Source organism: Haliotis asinina, chromosome 15 (genome assembly GCF_037392515.1).
Source record: "Haliotis asinina isolate JCU_RB_2024 chromosome 15, JCU_Hal_asi_v2, whole genome shotgun sequence".
In the NCBI taxonomy this organism is placed as follows: Eukaryota; Metazoa; Mollusca; class Gastropoda; order Lepetellida; family Haliotidae; genus Haliotis; species Haliotis asinina.
In genome coordinates this window covers 18,996,570-19,015,375 of record NC_090294.1, presented here as the reverse complement: position 1 = coordinate 19,015,375, position 18,806 = coordinate 18,996,570, and the positions used below count along the sequence as shown (strand labels likewise).

General features: G+C 38.6%; 2 protein-coding genes across 2 annotated transcripts in view; one reads left to right on the top strand and one right to left on the bottom strand.

Moving 5' to 3' along the window:
- Positions 1–2,123: 2,123 nt before the first annotated feature.
- Positions 2,124–3,376, bottom strand: LOC137264905 (uncharacterized). The gene is made up of 3 exons (XM_067800262.1): positions 3,240–3,376; positions 2,826–2,884; positions 2,124–2,587 (listed from the first exon to the last, which is right to left on the bottom strand). The coding sequence occupies exons 1-3, from the start codon at positions 3,374–3,376 to the stop codon at positions 2,124–2,126; spliced, it is 660 nt and encodes a 219-aa protein (XP_067656363.1).
- A 3,649-nt stretch (positions 3,377–7,025) lies between these two features.
- Positions 7,026–18,806, top strand: part of LOC137265857 (shootin-1-like) — a 44,370-nt gene continuing 32,589 nt past the window's right edge. Inside the window, exon 1 of the mRNA XM_067801316.1 lies at positions 7,026–7,194. Coding sequence (XP_067657417.1) covers positions 7,101–7,194 — 94 coding nt within the window. The 5' untranslated portion in view covers positions 7,026–7,100. The remainder of the gene's footprint in view (positions 7,195–18,806) is intronic.

The window sequence follows — 18,806 nt, the reverse complement described above, 5'->3', positions numbered from 1 at the left end:
CGATATAGGGTTCCTTAGTTCAGGGTGCATGAAAGAATATTGTAGTCTGGTGTATCTTGTCCAAACTTCAAGGAATTCATTGGTCCTCATAGCTCATATTCGACAGATTTTTCTCCCCAATTCAGATAACAATCTGACTGCTTCATTGATGTTGTTCATTCCATAGTCGCTAATATTGCGATCTACCTTCAGTTGTTGGCAATCTGTAGCCTCGTGGTGAGTGCTTGGTAAAGCTAATGGCAGAATAAGGGCAGAATAGACTCTGTAAGTGAATGGGGTAGGGAACGGTATCTGAACAGAAATTGTGAGACTTTCGACTCTGCACTGCCATCGTGTCATCGGTTCCCAGTTGCACAGATCGATGCTCATGCTGTTCACTAGATTGTATGGTTCAGACTCGAGTATTTACAGACCGCCACCATATGGAAAGTCACTCTCACCTAGACGGGGCAGATTCTATCACTCTGGCAACTATCCAGTTTCTATTTATACAATACGAAATGTTTTAGGCATGTAGAAGCTATTGTATAATTAATTTTGTCTGGAATCCGGTGCCAGAAGGTGGGGTCAGTCTGTTCATATGGACAAGCCATGAGAGCGAAGCGGAGTAAAGTAGACTTGAGTGGAGTTGAGCAGAGTGGAGAGGAGTGAAGTTGAGTCGCTCTGGCAATATGTCAGTCATACCGTGACGAAAACAATTTACATATTTAAATTAAAAGCGATCGTAAAATACCAGAGTATCACAGCTCATAACTTAAAAATTTGTATGCTATCATAAACAAGGTATCACGGGCTATATATCATCATACAAGGGAGTATGAGGATTTTCAGTACTTTTGCTACATGCATGGACCAAAGTCAGATGTATATCAGCCTTCCATTTAAATTTAGCCACAATTAAAATACCACGCTTGAAAAATCTGTTAAGCTTAAATTTTCCTTGAATGTTTCTGGATTTAAGCACCCTCATGAGGACAATATGTGTACAATACTTTGATCACCCTTGAGGGTACAGCCACTAACTGGGTTAGTCAAACATTCATTAAAATTCATATATTTTTAAAACATGATTTTTGTTATTTTCAGTTTTTAATCTTTTCATGTTTACGAAATAATGAAAAGATCCTGAACTGTTTTACATAGAAATAAATCATTTTCCTTGACATGGAAAAATCAACACAATCAAGCAGGACATGTTTGACAGTCATTCTTTCATCACAAGGGATGCAAAATGGCGGATCTTCGCCCTATAACAAATGAGCAAGAGCATATTTTGTGTCGCCAATGTAACATTGACGTATAACGCCCTCTTCAAACCTGGACTGACAACACAAGTACATGTACCCGACAGTTGCCTTTATTGTGTGTAATTGATATCTGCCTGAGTGTCATAGATTTTCTGAATCAAATCACGGGTGTTCGATCTAATGACAGCTCTGCAATGTGGATATAGGATTAACAGTTTTGTCCCAGATTTGTTGACTACAGCCTTAGTAACAAAGTCGGCCGTTGTGTTACCAGAAATTCCAACGTTGCTGAGTGACCAACACAGGGCGATGTCGTATTGGTCAGTAGCAAGATCATATAATACAATTTAATAATTTCTATTAAAAGTGGATGTTTACTTTGAGTCAATTACTTTTATTATTCACAAAACAGAGAAATAATTACAACCACGTTTCAGGTACATATGTGTGTTGTGCATACACCACATACCATACATGTGTATTTGGTGGCTAATGCCACTCAGTGTCTTTGCGAACGCTTCCAATATTTGCTGGTATTGTACTTGAGGCACAACCCTCGCTACTATAATTGTCATAGACGAATGCCGTGAGTTCACGTCCAAAATTGTAGTTCGCAAAAGACATGTTAGGTCCATTTTGATCCCATTTTTGATCTCCGCAGGCACACACTGCACACACATACGCAAGAGCACGCACGCAGGCGCACGCAGGCGCACGCAGGCGCACACACACGCAAACCAATCGGACACTCGTATTCTCCACAAACGAAAATATGCTCGCTCCCAGGCTCACTCAGCCAGTACCTTACTGCAAAACACTTGAACGCTTAGTCTCGAAAAGTACGAGCAGTATTCAGCTTCGGAAGGCTCTGAACACTTAATCTGTGTATACTCGCGATCTCCCGGCACGGACGAGCCTCTTGCGAGATCGCTGTACTCTCCTCAGAGTTGCTGCCATGGCGGGGACGTCAATCTCCTCGTCAGAAAACATCGTGGCGGCGTCGCCCCTGCCCCAGGAGCCATACACGTAGGTCTCAAGGTCAGGGTAACTGGCGTCGCTCTCTTCATCAGACACATCATCATCATCATCATCATCATCATCATCATCAGAGTTTTCACCGACGTCATCACTATCATCATCATGGTTGACACCATCACCATCTTCGTGGTCGACGTCATTATTCTCCATCCCATGATCCTCCTCCACACCGTCCTCGTTCTGGAAGAGCCGCCTGGTGATGGACTTGCCATACTTCCTCCACGTCAGATAGGAGATGCCCCCGACAGCAGCAGCAGCACCGGCACACAACAACATCTTCTGTACCAAGCCATCTTTCAACACTGGAAAGCCAAAGTTATACTACACAGCAACCTTTGAACAGTAATAGATGCAGGTAGCTGTTTGATTTTGTTTTCTATATATCCACCTTCACCTTCCGTACCAAAACATCCCCAGCTCTGGAAGTAACGAATCTCAACTTTAGTCGCACCATCGGTGCTTTAATATGAACTATTGTTCCGGATTAAATCACCATCTGTTTATTTTGTGACATTGATTATAAACCTGTTATATAATTACCTTCGTTTGCGTTATTTTTTGTAATGTCCATGAGCGAAGTAGAAATACCCATTGATGAACTGAAACACGAAACCAATAGGATTAAACACTAGTTCATCAAAATTAATAGACACAAGAAGGGTGTTTCAGTTTCGTTTGTATAAAATTCATAATTTAAAACACAGGAGGCATCTATCGCTTGACAGAGATCAGTTTAGTGAAACAAATAACAAAACTTTACACGCATAAAAACCTTTACTAAAATTTCTTTTTTTTCTCCGTAAAGATGATTCGTCCATTTACCCATTCATGTCATCCCGAACGAAATCAGTCGCCTACAAATAGATGCCCTTAGATGGGTTTAAGTATAATCTACAGCGGAATTACATGCAAAATGAAACCAGTAACTCCAGCAAGCGACTGCAGAGGCAATACCTTAAACCCATGTACAAATGAGTTGTGTTGGTATGAACATCAGTAATGAGCTGGATGTCCGCTCCTGAACGACACAATCTCAGGAAGGTCGCGGATCCGGCCGCGGCTGTAGTAACGAGACGTGGAATCCAACCCATCTTTGTGGCTTTATGGAAAGACTGTCCGACGTGATTGTTGTTACGTCACTGTCACGTGACGTGATTGTGATGTCACCCTTATTATGACGTCATCTGCATTGTGACCTCCTTCCAGAGCTTGATATTTTTTTAGAAAACATACAAAATTACGATGTATGGTGCAGACACAAATTATGCCGATACCAATACCGTTATATAAATTAAACATTAGGTTTACATTTTCACATTCTTTCCAGATAATATATTACTAGTAATATGTTTATGTTCAGTATTCAATGTGCAAGAGTATATTTCCTCTTGGAATAGTGTTTTCCATGACAACTGGATTTCCATAACAGTTATGGTAGAATCATGTTATCTAATGCTTGATGATCACCGACTGCAGCGAAAGTTACTAAAATTCAAGAATGATCCGTGTACAGTTGGTATGAGAAAGCACATTATAAACACAATTTCAAATACACCTATGTTTTCAGAAACATTTTGAGCTGTTACGTTAAGTTTTACATTTTAGGAATATATCAGTAGCAAAAGTAAGAGTGGGTATTTTTTGTTGTGACTGTTGTCTATTTGTATAAATTTTTCATAACATAATTTCTAAAGTCCCGAATCACGGCATTTAATTCACATATATTTACCTGTCAAATTCGCAAGGGAAACGTAAACCAAATCAGTGTTTGCCCTAAACCCTGAAACTGCAGGCCCTCGGGACCCAGAAAATATAAGGTTGTGTGGGTCCTGATTAGAATGTGTAGGCAGTATATTCCAGCTACAATATATGTAATAAAAAAAACAGAAAAAAAAACAACAAAAATTGTGACAAATAACAAACTGAGTTAACCAGTCTAATTTAACTCTAGTGACAAGCATGTCTTCATTCACAACAAAATCAACTATCTGTACAGACAACAGCGGCTGGTCGAGATAGAACTAGAGAACTAGAAATTATTGAATGATATTTTTTGAAAAATAATATTTTTATTTATTGAAGTTGGAAACGTTGTCGACCATAATGACCTGCAGAAAACAAAAGCTTTGGGTCCGAGTGGTTTTCAGTCTGCTTCGGGCCTAAGGGCCTGCGTTTATTTCGAATGCTGAACCAAATCGTAAAAAGGTCTGGCCTAACGATGGTTAGATGAATGGATAAATTACTGAAACCTTTACTAAAGTCTGATGATTGCTTTAGACCCGTGAAGGTCCCGGGGTAGAATATGTCTTCAGCAAACTCATGTTTGCCATTGTCGAAAGAGGCGATTAACGGGATCGGATGGTCAGGCTCGCTGACTAGGTTGACACATTGTCATCGGTTCCCAGTCGCACAGATCGGTGCTCATGCTCTTGGTCACTGGATTGTCTGGTCCAGACTCGATCATTTCCAGACCGCCGCAATATAGCGGGAATGGCGGCGTAAAACTATACGCGCTCACTCACTGTAATTGCTTTAACTTTTCATGTTATTTTCATGACCGACTACAAGAACACTTTCAGTCGTCTGAGTTCTGCGTTTCACTGAGCTGGGTTGCGTCCCTTGGATATGCCAGGAACACGAGGACACTGAGGTGTGAGTGAGTCACATCGGCAATATTTCCGTCATATCGTGACGCGAACAATTCTACACCTATTAATACTTAGTAAATTGGACAGTGAAGAGTGTGATGAAGCAAGTTACAATGAGACTGAAGAAAGTGATGTACTGACTGGCAGTCTCACATATCCAAACGTTCTAGAGATGCTACTGTACTGTGTCAGTAAGTGCTACGTCTTTCTACACATTCAAGTAATTAGCACTTAATGCACAAGTGTGTGGTGGTCAAAGGGAGGTAACTGCATTAACTTCTGTGTAACTGCTGACTACTTCGGACAGGTAGCCGGTCCGAATGAGGCAGAGAGCACTGTATACTGTTGGTTCGATTCGCTCCGATTATGTTTCTGGGTTTGCCAGCACCATTCCTGTCCTCGTGGTTTCACTGAACGAGGATACGTCTTAGTCCATGCCACTTCGGGCTTTCCGCTTACTTCCGATGACGCATATGATATAGCATGTTTGTCGTAAAAGGCGAGTAGCGGGACCGGATGGTCAGACTCACTGTCTTGGCTGACACGTGTCATCGTATCCCATTTGCTTAAGATCACTGGATTGTCTGGTCCAGACTCGATTATTAACAGATCGTCGCCGTATAGCAGGAATATTATAGCTACAATACGACGTAAAACAACAAACAAACGTGATATAAATGGAATATTGGTCAACACGGCATAAAAACCCAAAATACTCACTCACTCACTCACTCACACACTCAGTTGTGTTAACTGATGAGAGTATGGGCATATTTTACTCATACTCCACCCTGGTTGAATACAAGACATTTACTTTTCACTCAAATGTAGTCTGTCGCAACTGAAGCGGCCATAAAATATTCAGTAAGCAATATTATACATTGCGCTCACGCGTTGTCTTTGACCTTGTTAACTCTCCTAAAATCATCCTCTTGAAATATCTTGCGGATTGTGTGTAGCATTCTGTGAATCTTACATACACAATTCCTATTCATGAAAAACTACCCTTAAGTGAGTAAGTTGCTTTTACGTCGCTTTTAGCAATATTCCAGCAATATCACGACGCGGGGATACTAGAAATGTGCTTCACACATTGAACCCATGAGGGAAATCGAACCCAGGTCTTCGACGTGACGAGTGAAGGCTTAAACAACTAGGATACCCCCACTACAGCTTTCACGCAGCAAGAGTGAGTGAGTATAGTTTTACGCCGTCGTTAGCATTATTCCAGCAATATCCCTGCGTGGCGAGTATACACGTCAGAATAAACACCCTTCCCTCATTGTACCCACGTGGAAATGGAATTTGGAGGTGACGATCACTAGCTATAGGCTACTGCTCCACGTATAGGAAGACAATTAGCTGATCATTCCAGACATCTACTCATGGGGTCTTGCGATTCGTGCGAAAGGTTTTTAACATCACGCTCGAGAAGATTTTTACAACAATGTAACAGTAGCCTACGTTTGCCTGAGTGAATATGGTTTTACGCCGATTTTAACCATACTCCAGCATTTTCTCATGATGTCACTCACTGGACTGTCTGGTCCCGACTCCCGATTATTTACAGACCTCTGTCACAGAACTGAAAATTGCCGAGTGCGGCGTTAAACAATATATTTTAAACCAACTGTTGATAAGATTATGATGCTGTATGTGCATACTCCACACATGAATCGTATAGAGAAAGCTCATCCTTTCTCACAGTAGTGGCTGATTTTACACGTTTACAGTGAAATATTTAACCTCACTTAGTAGAGAATTGGATTTAAAATTGTCTTCAGCAAACTTTCATTTCCGTAAGAGGCAATCAAGGGGTTGGACTCCATCCTGGTACCCGCTGACGTGCCCCATAGTAAAGTCGTCAAAATCAGGAATGATGTAGATCATTTTGCCTATCACTGGATTGTCAGCTAGGTCCAGACTCGATTGTTTATTATGGCAGTAACATTGCTGAGAATGACGGTAAACAACAAACACACTAACACCCATCTCGCACCTGCTATTCAACGGGACTGGTGTTGACAAATCGGGTATGCCAGAGGTCAAAGTTTACTCCTCTCTGATTGGCTAACAACTAGGAAGTATATCAAATCGGTTTCGTTGTGAGGTCAACGCGAAGAAGCTGACTGATACCGTTGTAGCGGTCTTACGAGTCGACGGCGACATGGAGCAGTCTACGGACGCCGACGTGGACTGGGAAAAGAAATATAAAACCTCGGAGGACACGCTGAAGTTGTTGACATCGTATTGTCAGAAAGGTGAGTACCTTAAACTTTAGAGACACTGTCAGTTGTGCAAACTCATTGTGAGGCGTGTATATACATATGGACGTCACGGTCGGATGACACTATGAAAAAAGACACATCTGTGTACATTCAGTGACAATATTCGTGGTATATGGTCGCTAGTGCAGTATAGCTAGCCTCACAGTCTTAGGTCACGAAGATTTACTGTGATAACATAACATGCATAGATACACCAGCCATGCAGGTGTACATGTCACCTCGTTATAAGGCGAAAATAGGGAAGTATTCAAGATAAAATTCGTCATCAGGAACAATCTTCATAACGTGGGTGGCTGATGTATAAGAACTGGAAGAGGAAGTTCGCTGTTCAATGTCGTGACGCATGTTGAGTATCTTACCCTTATCTCAAACCCCAGTAATGGGAAAATAAAGTGGTATTCTAGACAGGCTTCAGTTTGATATCTCATTTATTTCTGACCTTGCTGGAGTGCTTGTATTTTCGCATGACCTCTCGAAAGGCCATAAAAATGCTATAACGCCAACCTTGGCAAAGAGGTAGTTGTCACGTACCTCCCTGTATGTTGTTTTGGTAATAATAAAATGAATGTTCAAATATTAAAGTTTATGGTTTTTTTCTTATGTATTTTTAATTTAAATGAAATAGTGATTTCTTTTAAACAACACTAGGGTAGATAAAAAAAGAGACAATAGAACAATTAGTATGTGCATGTTGTATTAACTGTATACAATTGATATCTTCAGTTTTTATCACATCAAATTATCAATGAATGAAACTCACTCACTCACTCACTCACTCACTCACTCACTCATTGTTAGTTTGGTGGAAGGGCACTCTTCTTAAAATGTTGTAGAGAAGCTTTTTCCATCTAGAGGTAGTTCTGTAACTAGGTATGGTGATTTTCTCACAGTAAAAAACAAAGTTAACACACTGTGATGCAATTTACTTTAGAAGCAAGGTAACAGCTATTCAGACAAATTCATTATCCAATTGTTTAATTAATACTGTTTTGATTGTGGTCATTTTGGCAAAAGGTTCATTAGTAGGTTTTTAGAAAAGATTTCCAAATATCAGTCTTAACAATGTTACAACATACTGACAGTGTTGTAATTGATACAGAATCACATAGTTGTCCTGTGTAGCCCATGTCTTCAAGTTGTGATAAATCAGCCACATCATGGGCTGGTTAGGTGCCCACAAAGAATACTAATTTACTTAATAGTATAATTGAATCAAAACTTGTAAAGTATTGAAAAAAAAAAGAAAACAATGCCAGTGCAAGAAAAGAATGAAATGTTTATTTCAGATTTGCAAGTGAATTAATGATGGTTTATCATCCTGCAATATGATGAATACTAGTAAATAAATATAAATATGTCAAACATTTAAACCGATCGAACGCTAGGCAGGGCAACTTGAGAATCTGTCTGTCTATGTTGAAAATAACCGGTCCAAGGCAGTTGGATATGCAAGGATTTTGAATGCTAGGCTTATCATGCTAGATTGTCTCATTCTGAGTGTATAATGTTTCCTCAATTTTCATATTTTAGGTCATCAGATCAATAGATAAAAGAAAAAGAAAGTGAGGCCTGAAGAGCCATGGATACAGATTACATGAATGGTAGCCTTTGTAGGATGTTTCAAAACAATCAGTTTATATGGACTAGCATAAGTTTATCATATAGCCCAGTGTCCTTTAAGGGTAGCCTGGTGGTTAAAGTGTTCGCTCACCATACTGAAGACACAGGTTCGATTCTCCACATGGTTAAAACATGTTAAGCCCATTTCAAGTGTCCACCGTCATCATATTGCTGGAATAATGCTTAAACTGGTGTAAAACTAAACTCACTCACTCACATGGACAAGTTTTTATGGCAAATGTTGAGTTTTTTTATATAATAACAAATAAATTCATCATTATTTTAAGAGGAAGGTATATCATTATTTCCGTTGCCATGTAAACAATAATTTTAACATGTTTATGTAAATATGTGTGTAGCAAGACCAGATAAAACATTCATTTAAAGATAAGTGAATTTCTTCAGTTGACATATTGTTCTTTCAATAGTCATAGTAGTAGTAGCATAGCTTGCTGGTTAAGGTGTTCACTCATCACACTGAAGACTCAGGTTCGATTCCCCACATGCCATGACATTGCTGGAGTATTGCTACAAGGGGCATAAAATTAAACTCACTCACTCACTTCACTCGAAATTCTGGAATCCCTAGTTGGATTTTCTACATAGTACAAAGCCCATTTTTAGTGTTCCCTGCAGTGAACTTGATGAAGTGTTGCTAAAACAAGCGTAAAAATATCCAGTCAATCTCTTCTGCTGTCAAGTGTATTAATGTAAAACTATGTAAGCTTTCAAGTTTCCAGTTGGAATAAATATGCCAATTTGTGTGTTTTAACTTACACGTTAAACTATTATGACAAGGAAAATGAAAACTAAAGTGTTTAAGTTTTTATTTGTGTTGTTTTCAGTTACTTGTAGGCAGGTTCTGTTTGTAGTTTCTAAAACCGAAAGTAGTTTTTAATGATTCATTTGTACCTGTATCACCTTGACAGACTCATGTAATGTTTCTCTTTCCGGACATTTTCATATCATCCAAGAAGTTCTGAAAAAAGAAACATTGAAATGACATGCGGTTCACTCCCTAGTGAAATCTATCGTCTGTGGGGTGATTAATACTGCATTTTACCAACAGATGTTTGAAGATTGTACTTATGTAACCCTGCCAGTATGCTTGTCTATAAAGGGTGGTTGGTTTGTAATTAACACCCTGATTCACCAATAGTCCAGTACACAGTCTGTAAATAATCAAATCTGGACCAGACAATCCAGTGATCAACATCATGACCATCAATCTACACTGTTCACATGGTCTACAAGGCAATCTTTCTGCAAAGATCACTTTGTACATCACACTAGCAAATGGCTTCAAGGGGATAAATTTATGACTTGCTGACGATATGATACAGTCCAGTGATTGAAATCATGAGCATCCATTCAAAAGTTTGAACATCACTTAAAATACGATGACCAGTTTATCAAGCCTGACCACCGAATCAATCAGTTGCCTCCTCCAACAATCAAATAGTTTGCCTAAGGACAAGACAAGCAGTCTGTGAGTCAGTGTGCATTGTATATTTTCATTTGTGCCTTTTAGCTTTGATTTGTGCTGTCTCTAAACTGACATATAAAACAAATGTCACCTGTCTCATCTGTGTAAATGTAGAATTGAATAACCTCAGTATCTTAAAACAGGTAATTTCCAAAAAGCCTGGCGACAGTCTGTAAATAATCAACTGGTGTCCTCTCACTTAGCCAGTCTCTGTTAAAACAGGTCTCTCACAGCCAGAGAGGGTTTTCACTGACTAGGGTTAGTGTTTTCACAACACTTAGTCCAGATGAGCCATAGTCTGTATCAACAAAATCCTCAGTAAGTGAGATTAGTTAAATTTGTATTAAAGTGTGATACATGTACATTGATATGGTATGATTTGAATTTTGGGGAAGGATTTGAGGAAATGCTCAATTGGCGCCATTAATGACATATGTATCAAAGTGAGGCACAATAATATGGTACTACAAGCATTTGAATTAATTGATTATATGGTCTCTCATTTTGAGGATTTCTTGAAATGCCCAACTAGTGATAACAGTGACAAGATTATATATGCAAAAATAATTATTATTCCGTGCACAAACGTTTAGGTCTCTGGTTTCAAAAATACACAAATTGGGGTGCATGGGTGAATTCTGTTCTTGGTAAAGTTTCAGCAAAGATAAATTGTTGAAAGAGTTGGAAATAGTGATTATCAAGAAAGATCATTTTTGTCAGTACTATTGAACTGTGGAATTCTTTGTGTGAAGAACTTATACAATCACCAAGTGAATTCAAGAATAAGATTGTACCATATTATAATATCCAATAACTACTTGTACTTGTGGAGCTGCCTTTGAGGACACCTGTCATTGTCTTTTTGTATGTCCTATCAAAGGGACTATAAGAAACATGTTATTTTATTTCAAACGTGGGTGCAACATATATGTTGTTCTGTATGGTAACCTAGAATTACCCAGATCTATAAATCACGATATTATTAAATCAGTACATAACTTTATTACCACTTCAAGAAGAGGTAATCAATGTTTCGTTTTCATCTGGTTTTTTGCAGAACTAAATGTATGTTTGCTGTATGGATGTTTATATTCATGTATATTGTGTCCTTCATGTCATTTATGATGTTATGTACTTTTGTAATCATGTTATGAATGCAAGTCGCTTAAATGTTATTTTGTCTGGATAGGCCCTAATATAAGCTTTTTGCTTGTTTGCCGATCCAGTTTGTGGACAATAAATCAGAAACAAAATATGTTTAAACCGAATTTTAATGTTACAAACAAATGCGCACTCACTTGCATACATCTTAAATCATGTCAGATTGTAGATATAGACTATAGCCCTCAAACAAAGGCTCAGACTGCAGTGGCTTAAACTAAATACCTGGCTTACATCTCTCACCTGGCCATTGTGCAATGTTGTTTTAACAAAGTGAGAGTGAACCCATCAACTCTGAACCAGGCAATCCAGTGATCAACACCATGAGCATCAATCTACGCCATGAGCATCAATCTACGCAACTGGGATACAATGACGTGTGTGAACCAAGTCTGACCACCCAACCCCAAACAAGTGTAGGTCTCTGAAGACACAATTCTAACCTAGATCTTCACAGGTCTCAGTGTTATGCAAAGTGACAATGGTTGAATCAAAAATTTTCTGTAAGTTATGAAGTTGAATGTGAGACAGCAGAGACCATATAATAGGTATGGTCTCTGTAAACAGCAATATCTGCCATTTAAATTGTTACTTTTTAAATAATCCTTTGATGTGACACATACAAAACAGGAAAGGAAATTCAGCAACTTTGTAAAACCATTGTGAAGTGAGCAGCCCAAAGGCAAATTCAGGTTAGCCTTACAGCGTTAGTCATACACAGCCATACAGGGTTTATAGTCATATTATTGTGATGTCACACTACCCTTTGTCACACAGGAAATATGACATCACAGTGGGCGATATGGACCTGTGGTCCTTAGACTTGAAATACAAGCCATTCATTGATTTATATCAAATAGACTCCAAATTGTACTGGGATGCACACAGTCTATGAATTGCAAACGAACATGGGTTGTGTGAGACACAATTTAGTAAACCATGCTTGTCAAAAGGGGCACCTGACAGGATTGGGTTGTCACTCCCTGACTTGGGTTAGAAATGGTCTTCAGTAACCTGTGTTTCTTGTAAGAGGTGACTAATGGGATCAGGTGATGCAGGCTCACAGACACATGCCATCATATTTCATTTGTGTAAATTGATACTCATACTGTTGATAACTGGATTGTCTGGTCCATACTCTATTACTTACAGACCACCACCGTATAGCCGTAAAGTTGCAATGTACAGCACTAAACAACATAGAAGCAAAACCATTTCACTGGCCATGTGACCTTGCCATACAAGTACCATCAATTTTTCCTTTGTTCTTTTATCCAAGTGACCAACAATTATATTAGTAGCACTAATATTAAATGAATACATTTAACATAGTGTTCATGGTACTCTATTACTTACAGATCAGACCCGTGAAGGTCTCGGGGTAGAATAGGCCTTCAGCAACCCATGCTTGCCATAAAAGGCGACCATGCTTGTTGTAAGAGGTGACTAACGGGATCAGGTGGTCAGGCTTGCTGACTTGGTTGACACATGTCATCATTTCCCAATTGCGCAGATCGATGCTCATGTTGTTGGTCACTGGATTGTCTGGTCCAGACTCGATTATTCACAGACCGCCGCCATATAGCTGGAATATTGCTGCGTAAAACTAAACTCACTCACTCAATCACTTACAGATTACCGCCATCTAGCCATAAAATTGCAACGTATGGCATTACACAACGTAGAAGCAAAAACAGTTCACTGGCCACGTGACCTTGCCATACAAGTACCATCGATTTTTACTTTGTTCCTTTATTCAAACCACTAGCAATTATATTGATGGCACCAATAGTAAATTAATACATTTAATGTAGTGTTCATGGTACCACTGTCATCCATTTTTATATAAACCAAATAATATCAACAGGATGCCTGAATAAGAATTCTGCCATTTATTGTCAGCAGCTTCCTTTAGGTTTGAGGAGATTACAGCCCTAAAGATGTTAGCATTGCCCTAGTTATCAGTGACATGCACAATGTTGAATTAAGTGGACTTCAACCCTGATGATCTTTGAAGGCAAATAACACCTGACCTTTGACAATAAAGGCATACCACATGCATAGGTCATTGAACAATAGCAAATTGGGTTATTGACAAGACATTTTAATTGATGTCAGCAGTTGAATTCATTAGGTCTTTGAGTGGCATTAATTACACAAAAGAAAGAGAGTATTTTTATTGTGTGCGCGTGTGTGGGTGTGCGTGTGTAGGTGTATATCTCAGGCAGTTAAATATATTGTTGAAAAGATTGTCATCTCCTCCTCCACAATGCATGGTGTGCACGTGCACAACGCAAGTAGCCCCATACACGTGCATGGGGTCCCATTCTTGATTCTGACGTTTTTTCAAGAAGGTCTAGTAATCACTTAGAACATTAATTTTGACACTCATCTTGCATCACACGTTTCATAGTGTTTGTTTCTAAGTCGTTTGTTTAAAAATGAAACTTGTATGCATACAAATTACATGCCATACACCAGTCATCTGTCAAAAGTGACTACATTCCAAATAACTATGGTTGTAAGGAAGTGCAAATGGTGATGCACTCTCGAAACATTCAGTACTATCATTCATTCAATACTATCAACACTGATTGACTCCGATAAATCTCCTAAATATTTTTAATCGTAAATTTTAAAAAAATGAAGATCCCCTGCTTTTTTTCAAGAGGATGTATATATATATATATATATATATATATATATATTACTTAGTTGAATTTATTGTTGAAAATACTGTTTAAGACCAAACAGAACACCTTCATTTCTGGAATGGACTAGCATTTTATTAAGAGTGAGTGAGTTTAGTTTTATGCCACACTCAGCAATATTCCAACTGTATGGTGGATGTCTGTTTAAATAATCAAATCTGGACCAAACAATCCAGTGATCTACAGCATGAACATTTATCTACGTAACTGAAAAGCGATGACATGTCTCAACCCAGTCATTGAGGATGACTACCCGATCCCGTCAGTCGCCTCTTACAACAAGCAGGGGTTGCTGAAGATCAATTCTAACCCGAATCTTCATGGGTTTATTAAGAAGGTATATTGGGGAGGCATAAAAATTATCTACAGATACCTCATGGACATTGTTAGGCAGGGAGCAATACATTACAACAACCATGGAACATTCTGTACTGTGAAGACAAAGTTATCCGCTTATCTCACACAATGTGTTAAAGGAGATATGCATAATAACAGAAATATAGCCCTGTCATGTGTCACGATATCTCTATGAAACCTTTGGGTCAGTGACCTTTTTTCACAGAATAAATCTCTCCCATTGTCACGATGTCAGGCACTAATCAAATGGGAAATCCCATTGTAGTTCACTGATATAGGCAGATTATCATGCTGTATCCTCATCACGTTCTTCCTACTCTGTTGTCAACAAATATTGTCAGTATAGGTTTACTGAACATTAATGTACCTTTTCATTTCCCACCTGCCTAATATTTTGTATTTTGTCTTGGCTTTATATTATTTTACTTTACTGAGCTAATATTTTATTTTATTTTATTTTATTTTATTTTATTTTATTTTATTTTATTTTATTTTATTTTATTTTATTTTATTAAAATGACTTTTTCAGCTAGCTTTTGAGGAATGTTAAAAATGTCACAAGAAAGAAGAAAAGGGCCATATTGTTCTGCCTAATGTTATAATTGATGTCATACATCCCTGTTCCATGTTCTAAACATGTTTCAAGGTGCAGCGAAAAACTGCCCTGTTTGGTGTAAAATATCTGAGGCTGAAACAAAGAGCTTTTCATTATGGTGTCCGTCGTGAATACAGATGTAGGTCAGAGTTAACTCCCACAGTTAATTTTCCCAGTCAAGTTGTAACTCCATGCGTCATACTGACTCATCTCTAACCCATTGTCAGTACAGTCGATGTTCAGCATGTGCGTGCATGTGTGTGTCAGACATATTAGATTATATTTATTACTGTCAAGTCATTTTGCTGTTGGTGCTTACCACTTATATACATTCCTGACATGATATATACATTGACATTTAATTTAGAAAAGAATACATGCTTGGGCAGTTGGAAATGTTGACTGAGGTTATCATAAGTGGTTGAGGATGAATTACGTTACTTCCTTGATTTTACCAAGCAGATGTTTATTGTATTTTCATATCCTGCCTGATATGTCAACATACCTCTTTATGATCAAAATAGATCATTTATCATCGTCTTGTCAGTCCTGTGACCTACCTAGGACAGGCAAGCAGACAGGTCAATCAGATTAACAGATCCTGAAAATAATGTGAACAGAAATTATTTTTCCCAACTTGATCTGTAAGTTATAAAAATAAAAAAAATGTTTGGTTTTAGGACTGAGGGCCGGTGGCTTAGCCTAGTGGTTAAAGTGTTTGCTTGTCTCTCTGAAGATCACAGTTCAAATCCTTACATGGGGATAGTGTGTAAAACTAGCTGTTTATAATGAATGTTGCGTAAGATATTGGTGTTACTGTTTGTTTAATACAAAACTTACCTTGTTTGAAAAGACGTGTGAATACAGATACTGTTCAGCATTTTCTTTTGCATCGGAGTTATCTCTCTTGATTCCATAACCTTGATCCAAATAAACAGCGCTTTCTTTCACTGAATAGAAAAATAAGGAAAGAAGAGTGTGAAGAATTTTTCATCTGAAATGACATGTCTGGGCAACTTCTTTGTCTGGTGTTGGATGGAGCTCTTACACTATAAAATTAGAGGTCTTTGTGCTCATCATTAGTATTGTTCTTCTAACCCTGTTCAATGGAATCTACTGTGGTCTGAATACCACAAGAGGGTTGACAGTGTGGGAACATTGTTGCGTGTATAAATGCTGTATTAGATGTTTGTGAGTGTTGTTTGTCATGCAATTAGCAATATCCTACCTCCTAGTAGCCTTGTGGTTAAAGTGTTCACTCTTCATGCCATTTAAGACCCAGGTTCGATTTCCCACATGTGTACAATGTATGAAGTCCCTTTCTGCTGTCCCTTGCCATGATATTGCTAGGATATTGCTACAAGTGGTCTAAATCTAAACTCACTCACTCCAGCTCCGTACCACAGTCTGTAATTGCAGATCTCACCAAACACAGTTTAAATCATTGGATTGTCTGGTCCCAAGATTGATCTAAGGAATAACTATTAATAATGAAATACCTTCAGCCAAGTCACCAACTTAATGTTATCGCATCAAAATGTCACCTTTTACAACCAGTCAAATATTTAAAGCCAAACTTGTTCAGTGTGTTTCCGCTATGAATGCATGCATGTTATCACAGTTAACATTGTGTACAGTTCTTATGAAATGTAGTTGAACATGTATATATCAAAAGATATGGAAGTCATGATATGCATGACTACTGGCAACAGGATGTACATATGTGATGTAGTTGGGAAACACAAACATTGTTATCTGTTGTGGTGGGGGTGAAACCGCAGAAACGGAACAGCCAGTCACGGCAGGGGACATCTCAAAATCTATTCCGGGAGACCTGTTGGTTCTTTATCTGTCATAGAGTCATAGAGTCATAGTCACGACTTAAAGGGATGACAAGTGTTACACAGTTGCCTATTGTAAGCCATCCTGAGACAATTAACCAAATTGTTCAATGACGTTACCTGCCTTGTTGACACAGTTTTGTCAAGTTTTAGTTGTGATTTTGTTAAGGGTTTCCATAACCAAGGAGCCTATATAGAGAGTATCCCTGCCATAACCAAAACCTCTACATCACGTAATCTAAAAGTTGTGTTTGTTCTCCACTGACAATACCCCATATCATTTCAATGAGGTTTACAGTGATAGGGTGGAAGTCACAGAGTATTATGATCCTTACAGTGTTTATGTAACTGTCAACTTTGTAGAAAGGTTCACCTTTGTGGGCTTCTATGATCTCACATAGCTAAGGCCTCCATGCCTTTGAAGACCTTGCAATCTGAAATTTGTCTAGCCATTGATATCATATCACCTTTTCATTCGATGTCGGGGCTTTACTGTCGGGGTCCTGCACGCTGTGGTATGGGGCATTTTCTATTACGATAAAAGACTTCTCTGGTAGAGCTGGTACCAACTTGTTTTTAACCCAGTCAAGGAAAATTTGACCATTTATTTTGGAATGGTAGTCTCTGTTTTCTGTGGACTTTGCCCTGAATACCAAGTCACAGTCTGGTAGAAAGCCTTTGCTGGAGCAACCAGCATGGAGAATGATTAGTCTCTCTCCCATCCCTAGTGGCAGCTTTCTATGTGACCCCTTATCACCCCCATCGGGTACCCACTGACTGCTGGCAGTGTGCGAGGCCTTGACCCAGGTTTTATCCAAGTACAAAGACTCGAACCCTTCCTCACGCCTCTCCTTTATTATCGTGACAAAGTTATTTCTCAAGCAAACGATATCAAGGTGTTCACAGAGTACTGACCTATTCTCCCCTGAAATTTTCTTATAGCGATACCTGAAAGAGTCTAAGAGTCGCCATAGTGTGTACTTTGATCCTCTCAGGTTGTGTTCTTTATTCAAATGCTTTTTTAAAATTTTCAGCAGCATGTATTTGTTTTTAGAATAGAGCTTGTTGATAGACTGCAGTACAAGGTTCTTTTGAAAGTTGTCCAAATGTTTTAATATGTGTGACTTTGACACAACCCCTAGCTGCTTCACATCTCCCTCACAATGTTTGTGTTTCAGAAACAGTTGTCAGTACCCTTGCTGATACTCCTAATGCTTTTGATGCCCTCTTACGGAATTTATTAATGGCAAAAAATGGTTTGCCCCTTTAGGCTTCTGCACGGGAAAAATCGTACACTTTAGTCATCAACTGTTTCACATCAGCATTCAACTTCATTTTTCATCAGGCATGTGTATCCGGTGCATGATGAGATAGTGGGTGTTCCATTTCTGTGGTTTCACCCCACTGCATCACATAACAATGTTTGCATTTTCAATGATGATAGTTTCTTAAACAGCTTGTTTTGGTGGAGTCAGGAAAGTGTTCAATTATCAGAAAGCTGTTGGATATTAGTAAATGATGAACATGTGTACTATTTATATTTATGTGGCAATTTTGTACAAAGACAAAATTTAACCCGTTTCTGACTCAAATGGACTGTAGTCATCTCTTCTTCATTCTGGCAATGCTACCTTCTACAGTGAGAACATTATACCAGGTTGCTGGAACCATGTATGGAGCTTGTTTGATGCAACCTCCCATAATAGCATTGTCATCCCAGTCTAAAATTACTGAAACAAATGACTTCAGCTTGTCAGTAAAGTTGCAGTAATGTTGATAAAAGTAATTCATATTAACGACCTAATTGATTACTT

Bases quoted from the DNA above. Each gene is read 5' to 3' on its own strand.
- LOC137264905 (XM_067800262.1), bottom strand. From the start codon at position 3,376: ATGGGTTGGATTCCACGTCTCGTTACTACAGCCGCGGCCGGATCCGCG. The intron at 2,885-3,239 runs GTATTGCCTCTG...TTCGTGTTTCAG, and splicing joins CATTTGTACATGGGTTTAAG to TTCATCAATGGGTATTTCTA. The intron at 2,588-2,825 runs GTAATTATATAA...TTGGCTTTCCAG, and splicing joins AAAAAATAACGCAAACGAAG to TGTTGAAAGATGGCTTGGTA.